This window comes from Cololabis saira, chromosome 14, assembly GCF_033807715.1.
Source record: "Cololabis saira isolate AMF1-May2022 chromosome 14, fColSai1.1, whole genome shotgun sequence".
Classification (NCBI taxonomy): domain Eukaryota; kingdom Metazoa; phylum Chordata; class Actinopteri; order Beloniformes; family Belonidae; genus Cololabis; species Cololabis saira.
Genome location: NC_084600.1, coordinates 16,700,410 through 16,722,775, shown reverse-complemented (window position 1 = coordinate 16,722,775; position 22,366 = coordinate 16,700,410). Strand labels below are relative to the sequence as shown.

Below are 22,366 nucleotides of genomic sequence, written 5' to 3'. Positions count from 1 at the left end.
ATTAAAGCTGTCAGGTAACAAAAAACTTAAATACTGAGGCCAATAACATGACAGAAAAGACAAATACATCATTCAGAGACAGAAGCACACAATGAAACGTCTCTTGAAAGAAATTAATTGCCTTCACGAGTCAGTTTAAGAACGTTTCTGTTTAATTTCCATTTTGAAACAGACAAAATTATTCTTTTTCAACATAAGAAAATAATGAATTTTTCACATTAAGAACAGAGAAACATGGGAAAACAATACCTGGAGTGTTATTTTTTACATATTGTAACCATCAAATTGGTCACAAGGGTTTTTTTTATGTATTTATTTTTTTATTTTAAATATCCCAACTATTTATATAAGCTCCAATGACTCGAGACGACCTCTGAGGACTCAACAATCTGACACGTCTACAGTACGTTAGGTAAGAAACACGCTGATTTTAAACTGTGTAAACTGAAACTACACAGACGGGAAAAATGAGCTTTTTTCTCTCAAAAAAGAAAGATTTATCAAATAAAAAAAAATAACTCTCATAGCTTATATGAATTAATAAATTGAAAAGTTTTCCTTTATTTTTTTTGTCCAGTTTGTTGCCAGATATTACATTTCTAATAAAGTACCTTTTTCTATGCCATTGTTTTTATTTAAGCGTAGGTACACTGATGCAACAGTTTTTGAAGTCTCAATACAGAATTAATTTTTGTTGTTGACGTTAACAGATTAAACAGATAAAAGCAAGTTGTGATGTCAGTAATGTGTTTCACACTGAAACAAGTGTTAACGTTCCAACATGTAACAGTTAATTCTCCTCTTAAAACTGGCAATAAAAAGTCCTTAAAGAGAAAAACATTATCAGATGGTAAAGACTGTTAACTTTTATCAGGGACCTAAACGACGTGATTAGTGAACAGAGCATGTTTATAGCAAAACGCCAGTTAATGTTGGCAACTGCACTTCATGGATCGAGTCTCTACAGACAAACAGATCATTTAACTCTGCAAGTGGACAGAAAGTGCATAAAAAGGCTTACAAAAGGCTTACAGGACTTCTTCCTGCTGTCAACAGACACACAAGGAGGAGAGCTCCTATTTGGGTATTAAGGCAGAGGCCATAAATGCTCTTCATCTCTCACATGTTGACAGTAGTTGCCTGAATTTGGTTGTTGACTTGTACAAACTTATGACCAGGAGGAGATACCTGTACGGTCCAAACACAGCTTTTAATACACTCTTTTGTACAAATACAAAGTTGACCCTATCCACACTATGACTTAAATGAAATGACATTTTTATACGGCGCAAGCTGTTTCAAATTACTAAAGGACTTATTAAAGGACTAACATTTACTGCCATTTTGCTGCAAATATCTAGAATATATATCGATCTCATCAAAAACTGCTCTGATTCAAGTTGTTTTGGTCTCGGACAAACATTTACATTCCCTACTCTCCATAAATAGACCTGGGAACATCCTGAAATTTTCTGCTAAAACCACTCGACCCAGAACAACGGAGAGATGTGGTGAAACAAGAATAACCCGAGACCTGCTCCAGTCGACCGCCGGAGCAGCAGTCCAACACAGAGCGCAGTATTTCGTGACGGGTTATCTCCGTGTCGCCTTTGTTGATGTTCAATCAGAAACTAGTGAATGGATCCGGTTCCACTGAGAACCGTTTCATCAGTCCCCCTCAGACCGCCTCCATCAGTGGTGGATCCCTCCAGCTCAATGTGCAGCAGCATGTGTCAAGGTCACATGACGACGATGTCGTCTACTGTAATCCTCCTCAAACTTAAGTCTGCTGAAACAAAACAGTGCGTGTCAAGGTTTGCAGTTTGTCCCACCGGGACATCGTGTGAAAGGTTAAAATGGTGTCTCACCTCTTTTTTCACATTTGTTCCTACCGGCGGTGGAGAGGCCAGTGGACTAAAGTAGGAGAGAGATAAATAAACATCATCACAGGCCAACGACTCTAAACCTGTTCAGCAGATCACAGTATTTAAAGATGTTAGAAAATAAAAAGATGCAGTCAGACGGTGCGTCTTTAGTCCAGAAAGCAAAAAAAAAAAAAAAAAAAGCTACTTGCAGTGATTTAATAACCTTTTTTTGGACTCAGCAGAAATAACAGAAGATGTTTCACTGCACTGTGAGATGAAGAACCCTCCCAGGAGCTCAGAGTGAAGGAGGCCAGGATAAGAAAACATTTGACTTACAGTACTAAAACCATTACACACGTGCAAGCACGCACACACCAATCAGGCCAAATCCATCAACTAAAGGGAAACACTGCTTATTCAATCCTGAATCTAATCCTAACCTTTCCCCTCAAAGCCAAGTCCCTAGAGGTTCCCTACAGAGCTCAGCCCGGTTTCCACGGTGACAGGAGGCCACGAGGGCTGGTGTGAACATTTTTAAGGCCCCGCTGGGAACATTATAACAACACACACGACAGATGAGCCTCTGGGGATTTAAATGAGTCCAAAGTAAAGACAGATTTACTGTTTTGATTAAAAAAAAAAAGAAGAAGAAGAAAAACTGAAAGTGTCAACATGCAGCAACTAAAACAAACGGCCGGTTTTACATACCTTCCCACTTGCCTGGAGGCATTCTCAAAAAACTTGGTTTTCGATGCGACGCTGCGGAACAAAGAAGAGACATGTTGGTTTTGCAGACGAGAACATGACAGGACATAAACTCTCCGTAGCGCGGGCCGTCTACAACACTCCCTTCATGTACAAGGTTTTTCTTTCAAACCAACCTAACTGTGATCTGATGAAGACAAGAGCTCAATGAAACCATTTATTTTGGACACTAATGGCACTTTTCCACTAGAGCCGAGAGAACCTACTCGGCTCTACTCATCTCAACTCGGTCTGGTTTCTTTTCCATAACAATTCATCACCTGGAGCAGAAGTAGGGGGTTGGAGTGAAGCTGCTGTGACATATTTGATTGTGTGATCTAAACGAAGAAGACAACAACAGTAAAGATGTAGAACCTGGAGGAGATGATAGATGTGCTGCTGGGTCTGTGACTGTTCGATATCAAGTTAAAAAATGAGAGTGAGAGAAGCTTCAAGTGACAACGCTTTTTAATTTTTTGTTTGTTTGTCTCGGTGCTGCTGAAAAGTCAGCTGGAGCCGCGAGCAGCTATGAAGTGACAGAGCTCCTGGTAGATCTGGTCGTTCCTTATCACCCATCTAGATCCCTTTTTAATTCTCTCCTCAGCCACCAGGTTTATGAACATCTGCACCTCAGAGTTGGATCAGAAACAGACTTTTGCTGCCATTGCCTGTTGAATAAAATGAACAAGAAGCCGTCAGAGACGCTCTTTCACTGATGTCACATCCTGACTCAGACGTCTGACTCCAACCCCCCGACCAATTGGTGGCGTGTAGTGTGATGTCAGATATGGCGCTTTTACACTAGTACCTACTCAGCCCGACTCGCCTTTGCGCTTCTCCACTAGGGGTCTAACGTGCCGAGTAGATACTTTATCTTTAGTGTTGTCTTCTTCGTTTAGATCACACAATCAAGTACGTCACAGCAGCTTCGCTCCAACCCGCTTACTTCTCATCTGGGTATCGAAAATAAACGAGGGCAAGGCGAGGCGATTCGATTCGGGCTGAGTAGGTACTACTGTAAAAGTGCCAATACAGCCCGACTCAGCCCGCTTACAACCTCGGCAGAGTAGATACAGAAAAGTATCTACTCGGCACGTTAGACCCCTAGTGGGAAAGAGCCAAACCGAGTGGAGGCGAGCCGAGCTGAGCTGAGTAGGTACTAGCGGAAAAGCGTCATAAGATTGTCATTTTTATCAACAAACTGATTTATTTGTTACACACACAGCCCCAGATGTAGACAACAGGTCCTGGAAGCAGATCTAGTGATTCATAAAAGAAATGAAGAGTTTCGCGGCAATCATGTGTTATTTAGACGCTGCATCGTCTGTGTCCGTCTGTGCCCCGTTCACTACCGTTATATGGAGAAGCGGCTCGCAAAAAACCCCCTAATATCTTCCGAAGGACTCCAAATGACACCAAACTTGCCTGGGTGAGTATACGACCATAAAAAATGCCAGAAATAAGGTCCAGGTTGTAAAAAACCGAACTTTCCCTTTAACCCCGTCAGGTGGATAAGCAGTTACATTCATGCCAGTATCGTTTTGTTGTCTATGAATGTCATTAAGCAGCTGATGGTTTTCATTTAAAGCACTACTCGTCCCGTAAGCGCTGAAATTACACGTCTAAAGTGATTAAACATTGTTCAAATCCTGCATTTTTTATCTAAATGTTTAATGTTTAGAAACTGAGGATTTGGCCTGAGAGCAGCGGCTTTCCTGGCGGTACTTACTAAGATGAGGCTGAGCCATCACTGCTGGCGGGGGCACTTGGAGGTTTCTGCGGAGGGGGACATCTGGATGGAGGCTCAGGCGGTCTGACCGGGGGTCGACATATCACGGGTTTTTCTGTCCACCTTGTTCTGCTGAGACCATCAGAATCTCCTGAGAGACAGAGACAATGAAGAAAAGCTTCATGTGAGAAACTAGCGAGAGACAGGCAGCGGGATGTTTAGTCTGCCGGTAATACGACGCTGGATGCTCCGCTGGTGTCTGATGCTGCTGAATTATGGGACTACGAGCTCATCTGGGACAAATCAAAACGTAGTTTTAAACAAAAGTTAATCGTCAGAGAGATGAAGAGGAGGTTGTGCATACCTTCACGGTTGGCCGGCGTGGCTTTTGGGGGAGGCTTCCTGCTCTGAAACGACGATGCCCGGCTCACGCACGCAGAAGACTCCCCGTTTGCTCCCGAGGAGGAATCTGGCTTTTGCCTCGCGTCGCTACAGTCCGCCAGTCTGTCCTGGCGGTTAGCGGGCCTCGACGTCACCGGCTGCCTCGGAGGAGGCTCTCGTGGACAGACTGGAGCGCAGGGCAGAGGTTTGGTCCGCTTCAGGGGAACCGGGCTTGCAGAAACGTCCCCATCCGGGGTGGCGGCGTCAGTCTGGCCATCTGTTGCAAAGAACCAACACAACAACATGTAAGTGTTGTTCATCAATATACAAATTTATGAGGGGATTTAGTCGCACGGAGTAAATAAAGGGAACAAAGAGACCACAAATGACATGATTCACCCTGAAACATTGAAAAAAAAGAGACTATTTGTGCTTTAAATGAGCTTTTTGCGAGAATGAAATGCTTTTCTATCAACATTAAAGAACAACTTATCAAAATAAAATGATTTTATTTGACTAAGATATTTCATTGTTTAGTGGTACGTGATAATTGTTAGGATGAACAGATGCACACTTCAATAAATCCCATTTGGAAAATGTCAAGAAACGACCCTGTATGTGATGGAGTCTTTATAAAAACCAAAAAATAACTGAAATAATGTTTTGTTTGCTCAAGATAACGATGGAGATGATGGCAGCGTTGGCCAGAGGCTGATAATTACTCTCTGTGTGCTGGAACCTGTCGTGACTGAGAGGCTGATAGACGCGAGCGGGCCGCTTGGAGATGGTGATGGGCTGCCGCTTTCTCGGGGTGATGCGGGGCGGCGGGACAGGCGGGGCGCTGCTGTCCTCCGGCATACAACTGAAGATCTGCAGTCACATTAAAGGTTACATGATGCTTCAGTTTAGGAGCCGAAGCAGACGAATGAGTTCACGATAAAGAATTGAAACTGGGAAATGAAATCGGCGGTGACGACGGTGGCTGCCATACCTTCTTGTAGTCCTCAATCAGAATTTCAACCACAATGTTTTGGAACTTGATATCAAGCATGGCCGCCACCGTCTCCTCCTTCGCCCTCATAAGCGTAGGTCCGAAGATGACGGCCATGTTTGAAGGAGTCATCCTGTTTTCGTCGCTGTGGCTGCACACACTGCAGAGAGAGAAGCCAGCGTGAGCTGAATACAACCTTCCCCGATATTCCTGCGGTCCTCCCGATATGAAGGTCGTACTCACCCGACCAGGTGTTTGATCAGCATCTCCAACATTTCTCGGTTCCTCTCTGGCAGTTTGTAGGTGATCGAGTGGATTTCGCTGAGTCGAGAGTCCAGACTATCCGACTCTGCAGCACAAGGACAACGCAAAGTCATCTCCAGCAACGGCATTTGGGAAGTTCATGCAAAAAGAAAATGCCTCCAGAGCAGCAAGAAAACAAAACACACTCTTTATTTTTTTCTCAGGGATTCCATTGATTATTTGTAACTTTCTTCTGTAGGCGCCTCTTTCCTGGAGCGTTTTACCCTACATAAATATCCCTAATGTGCAGAGAAATACTTCCCTCATCACGAGCCACCAGCAGTTCCTCGATTTTGTTGTCCTTCCCGTTTCCTTTAACCTCTTTTTACTGAACGAGTGTGATTATTGTGGTGAATATTCGCGTGCGAAACATCAAACTGCAACTTCTCTTATTTATGCAGGTTAACCTGGCGGCATCTCCGGTGTTTCAGACTCGACACATTTAAACTGATTTCTGCTTTTCGTAACGGCGAGGCCGGAGGGCCGCTGGCCGTCTGAAGAGCGCGAGTAAACGACGCAGGTTCAAGAGTCTGATCTCCGCTGCTTCTGGCCCGGCGAACATCCCTGCCGGAGCTCCAGCAGCTCTCCCGACAAACAAAAGCAAAAAACACCCAAGTGAAAACACACCACCTGTATAAACAAACTGGTGCCAATAAGGACATTTATGAAAGTCAAACTCTTTAATATCACAGTCTAAATATAGCCGACTTGTGTGCTAAGCACCACAAAAAATCACAGCTACGTTTAATCACGAGATAGATAAGGGCATGGCCACCCACTACAACGGTGCTGATAAAAGCCTCTCTCCACAGTGAGGAAGTGTAACGAGAAGCCCCCGCTCAAACTAACGAACAGCCTTTCCAGCTGCTCAAACACACAATCCTGACAGAATGAGGCTGATGCTCTTAAACTCTCCTCCGTTTTACAATAATGTGGCAGGCAAAAATAAACAAGGTTCAGATGTCCTTGGGTTGTCCAGGCTGATATATCTGCTGAACCTGCAGCCAGCACAGGCCTGGATCCTGGATCGGCACCACAGAGTCCCCACGAGACATGAAGTCGACCAAAGTGCATGTGAACTTCATGCATTTGTCTGAGATTTAAATTCTAGATTCAAACATTATTTTCTCCTGAGAAAATGCAGCATATTTCAGAGGTTATTAAAGGAGAGCTCACACTCAGAAACCCAGTTTCTAAAACATGCCTTACTTGCAGCACACATGAGGTCTTGGTGAAGACTGTAGGTCATTAGAGGTTCGGACAGACTCCTGATGATTAAAAACACAAGCAGAAACAGCTAAGACGTCATTCACAACTGCGGAGGTATATTAGCGTCTTTAATCAGGAGCAATTAGGTTTGAGAGTTTCAGTCTGTGTTTTCACTTTCAGATTCTGTGCTGCTCTCAAACTCAAAAAGGGTTTGTTAAAAACAGATAATGTAAGAAAAATATGAAGTTTAATCCTATATTTGTACAGTGTTTATATCAAACAATACATTCATTTCCAATATGGTTGACGCTCGGTCATAATCGTCATGAAACAGCGCTTAGTGAAGTAACCACCCGTTTGTCTTTACTGGAAGCAAAGCTAACTTTGATTGACATGTGGTGGGCGTTGCTGAGCAACATGGCTGCGCGTAGAACAACCAAAGGGGAAACCAAAGGGTCGCGTCTCTGAATGCGTTGTCTGTTGTTTCACAGTTATTCCACAACGATCAAAGAGCGCAGAGGACAAGTTTCACAAAAAAAACGGGAGAACCGAGGGAAGCGGCTGAGACGGCCGAGAGGCGGGTTTGTGTGAGCAGCCTTGGAATTGAGGACGAAAATAACATTTTGAAAGATCTGAAAGTGAGAGAAATAGACAAATGTTCAAGTATGCTCTTGATTAAAGACAGTAATATACCACCATACATAACAATTATCATGAAAATCCAAACAACCCCCCACACCAGTGTTGAAAAAGCAAAACCACAACACAAGGTTGGATTTTTTTTTCTGGCTTGTTTCTATTAATAAATAATCAAAACAGATTCCTGAAAAATGCCGTCTTCGTTGGGAAAACAGGGCAGATTAGTGAATAAATAGAGTGGATTAAATAACAGTAATAATCCTCAGTGCATGTTACATGCATTCAAACACACACATACACACACACCTTAGATAAAACTTCAGTGAACTTGTGATGGTTTTAACATCCCAGTCGCTGCCTTGAAGATCCACGTCTCCAGGACCTGTAGCATCTAAAAAAAGAGCAAAGAAATGGGAACTAAAATAAAAAAATACGAGAGATAACCACTCCAGCCATCAGTAATAATGAAGACTTCAGTGGTTACAAAAACACAAATGGAGATATAGAACTTGGGAAAGACGTCGCCAGAAAAAGCGACTTTGTTGCGTAACATCCCATCACGGTAACACGATCACGTCACAGCTGGATTTGATCCTATCAAACACGTTGTGACCCTGAACGGTAATGGAAACGTGGCTGAATGTGTCAACTAGTCTGACGCGTGACTGACAGCTAGATCATAACTGATTTACTCTCTGCTCTCTCGCCGAGCATCCAGCTTTATTTCAGTTTCAACCAGAACGCCGGTTTTCTGCGTGACATCGTCACCGGTTCATTTGCCCTGAACGACGAGATGTACTTGACGTTTGGTTAAAGGAAACTCAACATCGGTGTATCCAAGTTGTCTTTGCAGATCCGCGGCGCGGTCGATACGGGCGGACGAACGCTCACTAACCAACTTCCTTACCAAAGAAGGCGTTTAAAAGCTTCTGCACTTGGATGTTGCTGCCAACGGTTCTGTAGACTCCTTCTTGTGTGGCTCCTGGAACGAGAGGAGAAAAAAGGGAGTGTAACCTGGACAAATCCTGTACGGTGGAAATGTAGCACATGTTTCTCTTAAGACCTGACACGAGACAGGATTACAGTGGTCTCTCCTTCACTTAATTGCTCAGCTCGAGACAGCTGAGAGTCCGATTACTCGCTGATGAGTTGAGTTTTCAGCTCCTTGAATCGGCTCCAGCGCGCTGAGACGAATCACAACGCTGGACAAACTTAATGTGACTGCAGAGTAAATCATCGAGCTTTACGGCGCTAGGGTTTGTAAGGTAACGACTTTTTAGGATGACCAAAACTCTTCAGACCACATATAGACGAACACCGTCGTAAAAATTGATATTTCTCCTTGAAAGCTGCTTTCTGAGTCAACATACGACTGAAATGACTAACAGAAGAACAATAAGATGCCGCCGGCGTCGCAGCACGCTGGGGGAGCCGTTACCTTTGGTCTCGATGTAGTTGATGCACTTTCGAACAAACTTAAATCCAGTTTCGTTCAGCTCCACTGTGGAAACAAAGCGACGGTGCAGGAATGAGCTGATTTAACGGAAAGACATCATTCTCAACACAACTTCAGGACTTGGGGGATAATGATGACAGACTTACTTTCAGCTTGCTTGTGAATTGGGGAATGATAAATCTGAAATGGAAAAGAAAAATGTAAAAGGAAGGGGAAGTGTGGCGCATGTGGAAAAATATATTTGGTGTAATTGATGGTAATGTTTGTTTAAGATGACTGGGGGGATGGGGTGGGGGGGTTGCAGATGGTTCAAGGAAACAAATCTAATACGCGGGAGACATTTTTCAGAAGAGAAACAAATCCTCTGGGGCGAGACATGATAATAGGAACATAATGATGTTGATATAGTGAATAAAAGCAGAGAAGGGGAGACAGTTGCCAAGAAGTCAGACGCAGAACATAACTCAGAAACCAGTCAGTCGCTATCAAATGTAGCAGTTTTTATATCAAAGCTTTGTCTCGTTCTCCCACTGAAATAGTTTGTTGCCTCCTCCGCCCGCGCTAATCAACTCAGAGGTCAAGGCCGCGCAGCCGCCGGAGACGGCCGAGTCCCGCTCAGGGACTCTTAATCAGGGCAGGATTTTGTTGTCGCAGAAATGTGAAGAATCACGATGATGTTGCTGAAATAAAAAGGTGTTTTCCGTTTGGGTAATTTTCCCGGAGCGACTCCAACGCTGCGGGACGGATGAATCTGGCACACGGGTGACAATATAATGAAGATTCATTAGCAGCCGTTGGTGAAACAAGCTTTTTTCCCTCCACAATTTGAATCATGCCAAAAAGTTTGAGAAAGGAAAAAAAAAAGGTTGCTGTGGGATTTCTGATCATGTTCTTGGATTCATGATTTGTAAAAATGTGCCAAAACATTCTCAACAACTGCAATTCATAACACAACTTTGCATGCGGATGACCTCCAAACCTCATGGAGGCTTTTTTCTGCAACAAGGATCATAGAAATAACACTCTGTGGTTGTTTACTGGAGAGAGAGTCGAGCTCACGTCATTACTGATTAATCTGCAGCTAATTTGATGAAATGATGTTGTTTTGTCACGAAAATATCAGAACGAAAGAGTTTTTTACCTCCATTAACCATCCAATCAATGTACTAAGTGCATGTTTCAGTTCTAGGGTTTAAAATGAGTCACTATGAGGAGGACCTTGTACTTGTTACAGTAAGGAGGAGGTGCAGCACAGACGCCTCGTTGATGCTGATATAGGATGCATAAACAAATAAAGCTGTCAGAGAACAGCACCCCGACACGAGGACGGAGGGCAGTAGGAGTGGCGAGGCCACGGGGCCGAGGTCCAGAGCCTGCAGCGAGGTGAACCTCAGGCTGACAACTTTAGGAAAAACTGTGTGAAAATGCTGTTTTGCAAACATTACAGTATGAAAAGCTGCACAGGAAGGGAGGGGCTCCGAAAAAACGAGCCTTCTATCATCTTGACTTGCTTTATTTGTTTTGCCCACAACATCCACTAATAACCAGCCGATACGAAGACATCCGTCAAGCATCCCAGCAGCTGAAGGCAGACTGCTCAAGACAGAACAATAGACGCCGTTTCCTTTTAACAGGCATCAAACTCGCCGAACAGACGCAGCCTGTGGGGGAAGCCGGCTTTTTACGCTCATCCGTGAGAGGTTACAGATTTAATAAGGTGTCAGTCCTGAGGGGGTGTGAGGTGCGACGCTTCTGGGGGGGAGAGCAGGTCGAAAACTCACAGGCTCTTTTCCATCCATGGCCTCCATCCACAGCTTCCTGTCCTCCTCCGAGAGAGCCTGGAAAGTGACAGGTGCGTTTCTATGGAAACACAAACAAACGTCTCAAAAAAAAAAGGAGGCAAAAGTTGCAGTTTTGTTAATCCCTTTAAAAGATTTACCGTTAAAATGACCCAACCACTGCGAACAGGTTGACTAAACTTACACAGATTACACAATTTTCCAGCCCGTCGGGGCAGAAGACATGAGAGGAAAACTCAGAGAAGACGCGTCTTTGAAGTGTCTGATTATGTCCCGCGTGGCAGCGACGACACGGACGACTAAGACGAGTAGAAAGGGAATGATGAAGACTCACTGTTGCAATCTGTCTCTGCAGGAACAACATCGCCGGGTGCCAGATAATACCGCTGTTAGGCTGCCGGATCAATTGTTAACTAAAACAACTTTGCAACGAGGTTCTGGCAACCGCTCCGATCTAAATTAAAAACTACCAAGAAGATGTTATAACTCAAGTTAAACTTTCACCGTGAAAGAAATAACCCCCATGTCAGATTTCTGACGCAGGAAATGCAATGTTAAAATGATCATTCTTATTGATTTTGAGGATCTCGCTGATCAGAAAAATGTAAACCACCAAATGAGTCGATGTCCCAGATGAAAACAATCTTACTTTCTTTCGTCGGGGCTCTGTTTACTAGCAGTTTTTTGTTTTTTTTAACTGACTCATTTAACTCTTTATAATTTCCTATGCTCACCCCTATTTTTATTGGATCTTACTACTGTTTTATATTAATCTTTAGTTTAGTTTATCCTGTTTTATTATCTCATTGTTATATCTCAATGTTATATTTAAACGTTTTAGTCATTATTTATGGTCTATTTTATACATTCTATTGTTTTAGGATTTTACGTTATACTTTTTTTATACTCTTTTAGTGTGTATTTTAACTACGTAGCCTATCTTATCCTGCTTTCTTTTAGCTTTTAGCTCCAGGGCATTAATAAGTTTTATGTTTGTGTATTGTTTTTATGTAAAGCACTTTGTGCTGCATTTTTATGCATGAAAAGTGCTATACAAATAAAGTTTGATTTGATTTTTCAGTCACTCCAGGGGGATTTCTTCTGCCTTCAAGGCGCCGCGACCTCCCAGCGTTCCCTTCTGCATTAGACTGCACTGCCACCTTGAGTTTATCAAACAACCAACCGCTCATGATCCTCCCATGTGTCATCCTAGCAGCTTCTAAACCTTTCAAAACAATGCTGACACTATTTCCATGTATTTCAAGAAAGGAGTAAAAAAAGCCTGGTAGGTGACGGAGAAGCTGAAGGCTTCAGTCATTATTCAAATGCATCTCTTTCCGGATGGCCTGCGTACATGAATGTGAGCTTGTTGTGTTCCTTCCCCCCCCGAAAACGCAGAGTTTGCCATCTGTTTCTCGCGCCAGCCCGTCGCTCTGAGATAGTTTGGGCTACGGTCCATTTAGCCTTCACACTGCATCCTTGTGAGCCACCTGTTCACCTGTTTACCCCGCAGGGTTGTCGTGCTGCCGAGCCGCCAGGCGGCTCGCCGTCGTTCGCACTAACCTCTCCACGGTCTCCACGTCGAAGCAGAAGCGCTTGTCTATGGACTCCGTCTTCCGGCGGATGCAGGACTTCAGAGTTAGCTGCGTGGGGCACTGCGGGGGGAGACGGCGGTCGGTTAGTACGACGGAGCCAACAACAGACGAAGAAAGAGCTCTGAGGGAATAAACAAAGACATGATGAGCACTGAAAGCAACGCCGGAGTTTGTGACTATGACACACCTGCTTGGTGGCGGGTTTCTGTTCAGAGGGCACCATGACCAGCAGTCTCCCATCCTTCCTGTACTCACAGTAATATTTCACCCACGACACGCCCAGAGCCCCTGGGGAAACGATAGGAGAAGAAGAAACGGAGGTAGGACCTGGTAAAAGTTGCTTTGGTCAACGACAATTCTGACCAAATATCATCATCAATGAACCTTTATCACCTGAGGAAAACGAGACGCAACGAAAATAATGGCCATGTGACGATAACGATAATTAAATATATAATGCAATATCTTAAATGAATAAAAACAAGACTAAAATGTAGATTACAAAATAAAACCTCTGCTAAAATGTGTCTTCATTTTCGTTGAACCAAAACGAGATAAAATGTTCTAACAAAGATCCTCAATCTCCATGTTTTCAGTAGTTTCCTCTGGTTTAGTTCTGCTGCTGGGTGTCGTCACGTCCTCAATCCCAGTCGCTGCAGCGGGGAATCAGATCCAGAAGATGCAGCTGCAGAGTTAGAGGCTGATGCCGTTAACGCAGAGCTCTAGGTTCACGTCAATTAAAAACAAAGTTACATAGAGAAACGCTGGGATCTGCTCTGGGGGGGAAGAAGAAGAAGAACCATCTTTGGATACACTTTCCTACATAGACGGGGAAAAGAAAACCCAATGTGTCGTTGAAAAAGAAAGATGGGGAGAAATGCGGAAAAACAAATATGTTTTAAACTCAAATTAGAGTCTTCTATATCTGGAATTAATGTATTCTTGATTTTTTATTTTATAAGGTAACAATAATATAATAATAAGATAACCTTGTTTGAATTGTAAAATGGGTTTGGCTAAATACAATCTTTGACTAAAACGAAACTAAAATGCTCAGACTTTTAGTCGACTGAAACTTGACACGACTAAAAGGAGAATGAACGTGACTAAAACTAATAAAAACTAAAATGATAGCTTGACCCAGAGACTAGACTAAAACTAAAATTGAAACGGGCTACCAGAAACAAAACTAGACTTGGTCGACTTTGCAGACAGGAGGAGCTCAGGTCGTCCATGAAAGCAGGAAACACCTGCATGAGACTTACACTTCTCCTGACACAGCAGGTAGCCCTGCATCGGCATAAAGTTGTGCATCTTGGAGATCTGGGATGGGTGCTTCATTCTTTTCATCAGCTCCTCCAGCTCCTCGGACGTGCTGTCGTAGTGGTTTCTTGTCTGCAGACAAAACCAGAAAGCACTCCAAGACATCTGATTGCAGGACGTTTAGCCTCCTTGAGCTCCATTAAAGCGCTTACGTTCTGCAGGCTGAGCTGCAGCTCCTGCTTGTACGGCATGAAGTCCTGCGTCATCTCCACCGTCAGGTTGTTGAGCGTCAAGATGCTGTGGAGAAACGCCAGCACCTGCAACCACAACAGCATGTTTTCATGTATAAAACTGATTTAATAAGCTCATTTTGTCCATGGCTTTACAATTTAACTTGCTGATTCTTTTCGTCGGACAAGAATATCTGGGTTTTTAAATACCTGACATGTTTTAGGATTACTTCCGCCTTCATCAGAGTCACCAGTCACTCTGATGAAGACGGAAATACTCGCTGAAACATGTCAGGTATTTAAAAACCGGAATATAATCAGAGAAAGAAGAATCAGTTGATCTTAAAAAGAGATGGATGGATGGATAACGTGTCTCCAAACAAGTAAAAAAAAAAGGAGTGAGAAAGCTCTGGATCCACTCACCGGCTCCACAACGTCAAACTTCTTCCTGTCCTGCACCTGATGGATCTGGTACACATACTCCACCGACGATTCATAAAAATTCAGCCGCTCTTTGTCGAGGAGATCATCAGCCTTGTGGAAAACAGTTCAAATATTTGACCAAAAAGACAACAAAAACAAAACCAACTCTGTGCTACATTTCACAACAGGACTGATGCGAAACACTCGCCCTCCGCCCGACCTCTTGAAGATGACTCTCCTTCTTCTTGGCAGAGAGACTTAGGTGTTTGTCGAGCTGGGAGTAATACTTCTCACTCTCCTTCTCAAACTTCTTCCTCTTTTCCTGTGGGATAGATGCGGCAGAGATGGGAGGTTATGGCAAGACTGGATCAGCGTAAAAGAAACACATGAACGGCTCTCAGAAACGGTCTAGAACCAGGTACTGGACTCTTTGGACTGAGATCTCTACACGTTTGACGAGGCAGAGCGGAAATGGACTTTGCGATGACATTACTGAGTAGTCACAGCGACGAGCTTCAGCTTGATTTCTGAGCGGTTCGGCCCGGTTCAGTTTTGAAGGGTTAGAATGGTCTGAGCACATTAGGTGAGTCGGACCGTTGCTGGGTTTAAACAACCCAGCAACCCAGGAAACGACAGCCACGGAGGTCGTCCAGCAGGCGGGTTTTTGTTCTGTTGTGTTCTGGTTTGTTGTATGAACAAACGTGAGGAGGTTCCAGAGAAACACCTGAAAAGAGGAGAAAACGTCTTGCTTGTGTCGTAGACAGTGACGTTTTTCTGTGCGCCAATCAACGGGTTGTACGCCTGCCAAGGCCTGACGCCGGCAGCTCCACCCTGACCGCACCGTACCGAAGGAAATGGTGCGGCTCCGTTCGGTTTTATGGAACCACTTTATAACGGAAACACACAAAATAGCGTACCGAACCGGACCGTACTGGACCAGACCAGACCAGTTTAATTTAGGAGACAAATTTGACTTAAATTTTGTTCATTTTACTTAACAGTTTGCAAACAGATAAAATTATCAGATTTGTATAAAATATCAGCAATTGGAAGAAATAAAAATAAACCACCTCATGTGTGATCCCGACATAAAGTCAGACCTCCGTTCACGCCGTGAACAGTGACGTTTGTTCACTCAGAAACGCTAACAGTGAGAGTAGTTTCACACTTAAAGGTACTCGATGGTTAAAAATAAATACCGGATATACTGAACTTTAATTGGAAACATAAAAAAATAAACTACACTTAACATCTAAAACTAAACTGACTAAAATGTCTATTTGAGCTTTTACGTGATTATTTCTGTTTTGAAGCATTTAGCCACATTTCTGAGTAAGCCTGCTTCTTTAAAAAAAAAAAAAAGAGCAATAAAGTCGATAAAAATATATATTAAACAGATTATTTCTGTTAAGGTGCACTCTTTGTTACATTTGATCAATTAAAATAAATATTTTAAATTTTAACACTTTCAAAGAAGTGCTTTAACACTGTTGTCGTCTATGACCTGATTGTTATCTCAAAACAGTTGTTTTTATTCTCCCCATCGTCTATGTTTCTTTCTTTTTCCTCTCATTATGGGTAATTTCATCACTTTTGGGATGTGCTGTCTGGCTCTCAGCCTCCTGTAGCGACTGCTGGTGAAAACCACCTGCTTTGGGCTGCTTTCCCGCTCATCTCCGGAGGAAACGTCTAACGACTCGACGTCAAGCAGCAACTGAGAGACTCTGTAACGTGTGGATGAAAGCAGAGGAACCCAGCGAGACGCAGACCGAGAGCAGATCTCAGACCTCCACGCCTAAACGTCTCAACTAAAAACTGCTAAAGCTGCTTTGTTCTGCTGTAATGACGTTTTACAGAGAGAATAAACATTCGCAGAGCGACGACGCGGAAAAAAAACGAACATTTCTTGGTCACCAGATGCTCAAACGCTGTCCAAAGTGATGGAAATATTTCTGTAGTTTCTCAGAAAAAAAGTTTTAAAAAGAAAGTTGAAGTTCAGAGAGGATTTGAAACTTTCTCATACAAAATCTATGCACATTGGGCGTAAACTGTGATAAATTGTTTTGGAGAAGTACTTTAAAGCGTCCCGCGTGCTTCGCAGAGGTTTTATCCAGAGGGCCTTTTTGGTTTTTCGTCTTGGTAATGAACACATCTTACAACAAACACACTGAAGAACGAGAGCGTTTCTGGTGCCGGTCCAGGAGCCGACTGGTTCTGTTCATGGACATGAGTCACGTTTCAGCCGCGGAGCCCACTAATCAATAACAGCACTTACTTTTGTAACTCCTATCTGCTCCTTCCTGAACTTCTCCAAGGGCTTGATGAGCAGATCGGACGCGTTCTGGACCTGGACACGGGAAACACGGAGCAGCTGAAGTCGGGCTGCAGTTCAAAACCCACTCTGACCAAACTTTTAGATGTGCTCCACACTTTTCTAAAGCTTACGTTACTCCTCAAAAAAATAAAGGGAACACAAAAATAAGACATCCCAGACCTGAATGGATGAAATATTCTTATGAAATATTTGTACTACAACAAAATCCCACAAAGACTATCAGTGAAAATTTAATTTTGCGACTCGTGTTGGTCTGAATTTGGAGTCACACTTAAGATTAAAGTGGAAACACACCTTGGGCTGATCCAACTTTGATGTAAAGCCCTTAAAACACATCAATATAAGGCTTGGGAGTGTGTGTGGCTTACAGTGTGTTGTTTAAGTGTTCCCTTCATTTTTTTTTTGAACAGTTTATGATGAAAATAGTTACAAAAAATACACCAAACTGTTTATCAGCTGATGCTGCTCCACACTATTGATCTTAGTCTCCACCAGCCACATGACCTGCTGTTTTAAAATGAGCTCTGTATGCAGAGAAGCCGGTCTAACTGGCATTGCTGCTCCGATGGCTGCAGCTTAATGGAAGCGCACACATCCTGTGGTTTGTGTTGCTTTAGCATCGGAGAGCGTTAAAGAGCAGCAGCCAGAGTCATTAAAGTGGCATTAACTGGTTTGTAGCAACGGAAAACAATATGCAACGTTTAAAAAGAAAAAAAAAGGAACAAGAAAAGAAAGAGGGGAAGTGATACCAGAATAATTGCCAGCATTGCTCTCAGCCCTTCTGCAATGGGACAGACTTTTACACAATCAGCAGCTCTGCGTGTAACCATATCCGGACAGAACTTCTTAATAGCTAAATAATAAGCAGAAGAATTATTGGTTCTGGTGCCAGAAGCTTCCTTTTTGTAATCACATCTATAGCTCGGGAAACAGGGGTGTCATTTATCTAATGAGGACTCCGATAGGATGCAGAGTGAGCTTGGAGGAAGCTGATAACCCACCAGCATCATCCTGTCGTGCTCCGCTTCCTGCAGGAGTCCGGCGAACTCCTGGAACGACTGAGCTGGGGATAAACACAACAACAGCGACTGGATTAAAGGACTGGCAGGTTGTTATGTTAGGACATGCATATAAAAGGTTAAAAATGCTACATTCTTTGGAAAAGCAGCTTAAAAGAGAGAGCAATGAAGATATTCCAGCTATTTCTCTGAAACTCCAAGAAATTAATTTACTTTCTGGGTCTGCACAAACTCCTCTCCACTTTGATCAAATAAAAGTTTACTTTTAAAGTTTCTTACACATTTCTCCTTTAAAGAAGGAGAAATGTGTAAGATCGTAGGTTAAAATGAAAATGAGTGCAATCATTTTGGGCAACATGACCTCAAATCAATATCACGATAAATCAGGCGGTTTAACCTCGATAACGATAAATGCATGATAACTTTTTACGTGTGTGGGGATCGTGAGCAACGTTGCGATGTCAGTACGACATGATGACAAGGAGAAGTGGCCATGTTTGTGGGCGTACCTGAACTTGTCAGTCATGTAGGTACTAACCCCAACTTACCAGTTTAGGTTATAAACAGAAACGCTCAGTCAGAGAACACGAACCTCGGTTAAATTTTGATTTCTCGGTTAGAGATTTCCACAGATTTTGGGTTCGGATTTACGACATGTGCGTTTCTTCATTTTTTGCACGAGGGTGGACCATCTGTTTGCACGGATATGCTTCCCCCATTTTGATTATTGTGTGGAGTATAAATTACATTGTTGGCTTCACATTACACACCGATCCTTTAACATAAAACTCAAGGCGTTTCTCTCTTCTTTAGCTGATTTTTAGACTGACAGATTAAGACCTCGAGAGTTCAGTGTCTATAAAATGGAATTGACATCATAAATTTTAATGATAAATACTACTTGAGTGATGAGTGTTTTATCTTACCGATGTTGATCTCATCATCTGTCAGGGAGTCGCCAATGAAGTCGAACTGGAATGCGCTGAGAGTCTGGGAAAACTTCTGCACGGCCAATGAATAGCCTATTGATAGTGATAAAAAAAAATGTATTCCAGTTAACAGCTGTATGGGAGAAGCCAACCCCCCCTTTATTAACACTTTATATAGCATTTCCTCATTGTTCCTTAAGTTCAGCCATGGACTTGTGAAGGTTTAACTGCAGTGTCAGCAGGAAAGTGTGAAATATGACAGACATCTCAGCTGGATTTTGCAGCGCTGCAGCCAGAATGTGGTTGATGCAAGAGCATAATCCCTGCCCCGTCTGGCTCTTATCAAAACACAGCCTGTCTGATCAATACGGCGGACGCACTTGGACCCAAAAACGTGGCTGATGAATCTTACATGATAAATCCCTCATTTTGCAACAAGTCTGTCACTTATTTTGTTGTTTTCCATAAAGAATTTGTCTTTTCTAACAACTAAGTAAATAAAAACAACTAAAATAAAATTAAAATAACATTAAATAAAATTACCACCGCCTACGGGTATGTCAATCAAACTCAACATTTTTCGTTATATTTCCTTAACATACAGGCTTTAAAACCTGACACATACAAGAAATAATCATCATGGTTTCAGATAAAACTGAGCATTTCTTGAAGAAATGCTCAGTTTTCTTGAAGAAATGCTCAGTGCATGCGTGTTACAGTTTAACCCGGAAACATGTACTGACTAGGGAAACGCTCCCAAAGTATCTACAATTACGTCTTTTGTTTTCAATTTGGAAAAACTCGTCATTCGGGATTCCTTGGTGAGTCACACAAAATATACAGTGTTCCCCCGGCGACCACACTGAGTCAAACACACGCACAAATATCCATATTTTACAGTAAGTCCCTTGTCCACAACATCTCATCACCAAACTGTTGCAGAGGGCTCTCGCTAGGGGGCCCGGCTACGACGACAACGCAGTGTGTAATATTTGGGAAGTCTTGATTTGTAGCAATTGAAATAAGCCCGTCAGTACTTCAGTGCAAAGGACTTAAATTATGCCTTAGATATTCAACGGTTTAGGAAATAAGTGGTATGAAAATGAAGAAGAAGTAGACGGAAATACAATGCTACCAAGTAGACGAATCAAATGTGTCGTGACCCGAATTAACATCAACATAAATGACATTTACTAGCCAGGTTTTCATTACTAGATCAACTTGAATTTGAACTTTTGGTCGACTAATCTAGATTTTTCTTTTTAAAGCAGCACAAAGGAACTTTTACCTGTTCAGCTTGATAAATCCCCCTGCAGGCGTGGATGGTTATGTCACTTTGACAAGGTTTACTCTTGTACGGTCACCTTCTTATTCTCTCCTTAGTCATTACTTTGCTGTAACAATGCACCTTTCAATAACCATGTCTACCTCATACTGCTGCACCTTCACTTTTTTTAAATTGTATATATGTTAATAAGAGCTGTCATTTGCCTATTCGTCCATTTACTGTACAGTGAGCGAAAATAACCGGGTCAACTTCCCTGTCTTGTTTGACCTGACTTGGCCAAATAAATATGATTCTGATTCTGATTCTGACCTGAGTCGCCTTGGGCATAACATCTGCTAAAGCTCTGTCAGCTACTTTCATTACGCCAGAGTCCTAACAAACAACAGGAAACTGGACCATATTACACCGGTCATGAAATCACTACACTGGCTTCCAGTGAGTCAAAGGATAGAGTTTAAAATCAAAGACCTGAATGGTCTTGGACCAAAATACATGGTTGATCTGTTAGTTCCTATGAAGCTCCCAGACCCCTGAGGTTCATCTGGATCTGGTTTGTTGTGGTTCCCAAGAACCAGAACCAAGCAAGGTGAGGCAGCGTTCAGTTATTCTGCTCCTCACCGGTGGAACAAACTTCCTGTAGACCTGAGGTCTGCTCCAACTGTAGATCCTTTACATCAGGCCTAAAAACTTGTGTACTCTACTGCCCTTACTTTTAACAACTTGTGCTTTTTATTATTTTACCTCTTTTCTTATTATTTTATTTCATTTATTTGTTATTTAAGCGTACTCTTAAATCAGCAACTTGTGCTTTTTATTATTTTACCTTCTTTTCTCATAATTTTATTCCATTTTATTTGTTATTTACTGTCTAATTATGTCTTGCCGCTTTTAATGTCGATGTAAAGCCTTTTGAATTACCTTGTGTTGAATTGTGCTATATAAATAAACTTGCCTTGCCTTCATTACCATCAATGTGCGACATATTACTGTTAGATGATAAATCTTTCTTACAACTGGGATGGAAGTCTAAAGTTATAAGGTAACTTTAGCTACACCTTAAAATGAACTTGAGCTGATATTTAAACATGAAAATAAGCTCATTTGTGCTGCTTGTGAGCTTTGCAGAATAATGCATTTCTATTCATTGTCTAAAAGGGTTTGAACACTGGTATTTGACATAAAAAGGGGCTCCCATGCATCTTGCATGGGGACCCCTGCTGCACAACTCTGACCACGTGACCCAGAGAGAAGTAGAAAAGCAGCCCAAGGAAAGATGCAAATCCTGCAGAAGGAAGCGGCTTGCAGGGGGCGGTCATCCTGCACATCTGCATCACATGAAAGGCCTCTGGAGGAGGGGGGGGTGGTCCTGCAGGCCCCTCAGAAAGGCCCACTGATGCTGAACTTGATCAGGGCAATGCAATGAACCCAAGCCAAAAAGTTACATGCACACATTAAAAAAAGACTAAACAGACCAGGATGCTCACCTTTGATTGCAGTAATAACACTGTTGCCATCTTTTATCAACTCTTTGAGGAATTTGCTTGTCCTGTCCAGCTCCAGCTCGTAACACTTCAGACTCTCCCTGAAGTCCGGGCTGTCCTTGTAGCAGTCGCTGAACTCGAGAGGAGGGTGCCCCATCTTTTGGACGAGCCGGTTTCACACAATAGACGCGCTCGGTTTGTTTTTGGACGCAGGTCTCACCGCACACCGCTCATTTCTGTTTATCAGCTCCAGTGAAATGAAACCATGGTGTCCTGGTGAGCCGCTGCAAAGGCGACGAAACGGGGAAGATGCTCAGTTTTGTTTCATTTCCTCATTTTGCTCCTATAAAACGCGGTTTGGGCTGGAATTGTGTTGCACCCCGCTCCTCCTCTGCCACTTTTTCCTCCTTAATAGTGTCGTGGATTGAAAAGCGGCTAAAGCCTGAATTATGGTTCTGCGTTAAATCGACGCAGAGCCTACGCCGTAGGGTACAGCGTAGCCTACGGCGTAATTACGCGGCGATGGGCAACGTACGGAGTGCGTCGCTGCGTACCCTACGCCGTAGGCACTGCGTTGGTGTAACGCGGAACCATAAATCAGTCTTAAGTCTATTTTGGACGCGTCCCATTACAAATGTATGAACACTTTTATAAAGCCTTCCTCGATTTTAAACAAACTTTTTGCTT

The 22,366-nt window shown here is 42.9% G+C and overlaps 1 protein-coding gene across 2 annotated transcripts; it reads right to left on the bottom strand.

Moving 5' to 3' along the window:
- Nucleotides 1-311: 311 nt before the first annotated feature.
- Nucleotides 312-22,090, bottom strand: LOC133459731 (oligophrenin-1-like). Of its 2 annotated transcripts, none has more exons than XM_061739959.1 (24): nucleotides 21,683-22,090; nucleotides 18,908-19,003; nucleotides 17,964-18,025; nucleotides 16,903-16,974; nucleotides 14,848-14,949; nucleotides 14,628-14,738; nucleotides 14,187-14,291; nucleotides 13,977-14,106; nucleotides 12,899-12,999; nucleotides 12,680-12,771; nucleotides 11,099-11,177; nucleotides 9,464-9,497; nucleotides 9,300-9,362; nucleotides 8,769-8,843; nucleotides 8,168-8,252; nucleotides 7,223-7,281; nucleotides 5,954-6,059; nucleotides 5,711-5,870; nucleotides 5,442-5,589; nucleotides 4,703-4,996; nucleotides 4,339-4,489; nucleotides 2,574-2,624; nucleotides 1,869-1,914; nucleotides 312-1,789 (listed from the first exon to the last, which is right to left on the bottom strand). In XM_061739959.1, the coding sequence occupies exons 1-24, from the start codon at nucleotides 21,834-21,836 to the stop codon at nucleotides 1,781-1,783; spliced, it is 2,385 nt and encodes a 794-aa protein (XP_061595943.1). In that variant the 5' UTR covers nucleotides 21,837-22,090; the 3' UTR covers nucleotides 312-1,780. The 2 variants fall into 2 exon arrangements, with proteins under 2 accessions (XP_061595943.1, XP_061595944.1); XM_061739960.1 differs by having other exon boundaries at nucleotides 312-1,786.
- Nucleotides 22,091-22,366: the final 276 nt, after the last annotated feature.

What these genes read in the sequence shown, in the direction of transcription:
- LOC133459731 (XM_061739959.1), bottom strand. Translation starts at nt 21,836, where the DNA reads ATGGGGCACCCTCCTCTCGAGTTCAGCGACTGCTACAAGGACAGCCCG. An exon ending in TGTTATTACTGCAATCAAAG is followed by an intron (nt 19,004 to 21,682) that starts GTGAGCATCCTG and finishes CACTATCAATAG; the next exon opens with GCTATTCATTGGCCGTGCAG. An exon ending in GCCTCCAGGCAAGTGGGAAG is followed by an intron (nt 1,915 to 2,573) that starts GTATGTAAAACC and finishes CTCCTACTTTAG; the next exon opens with TCCACTGGCCTCTCCACCGC.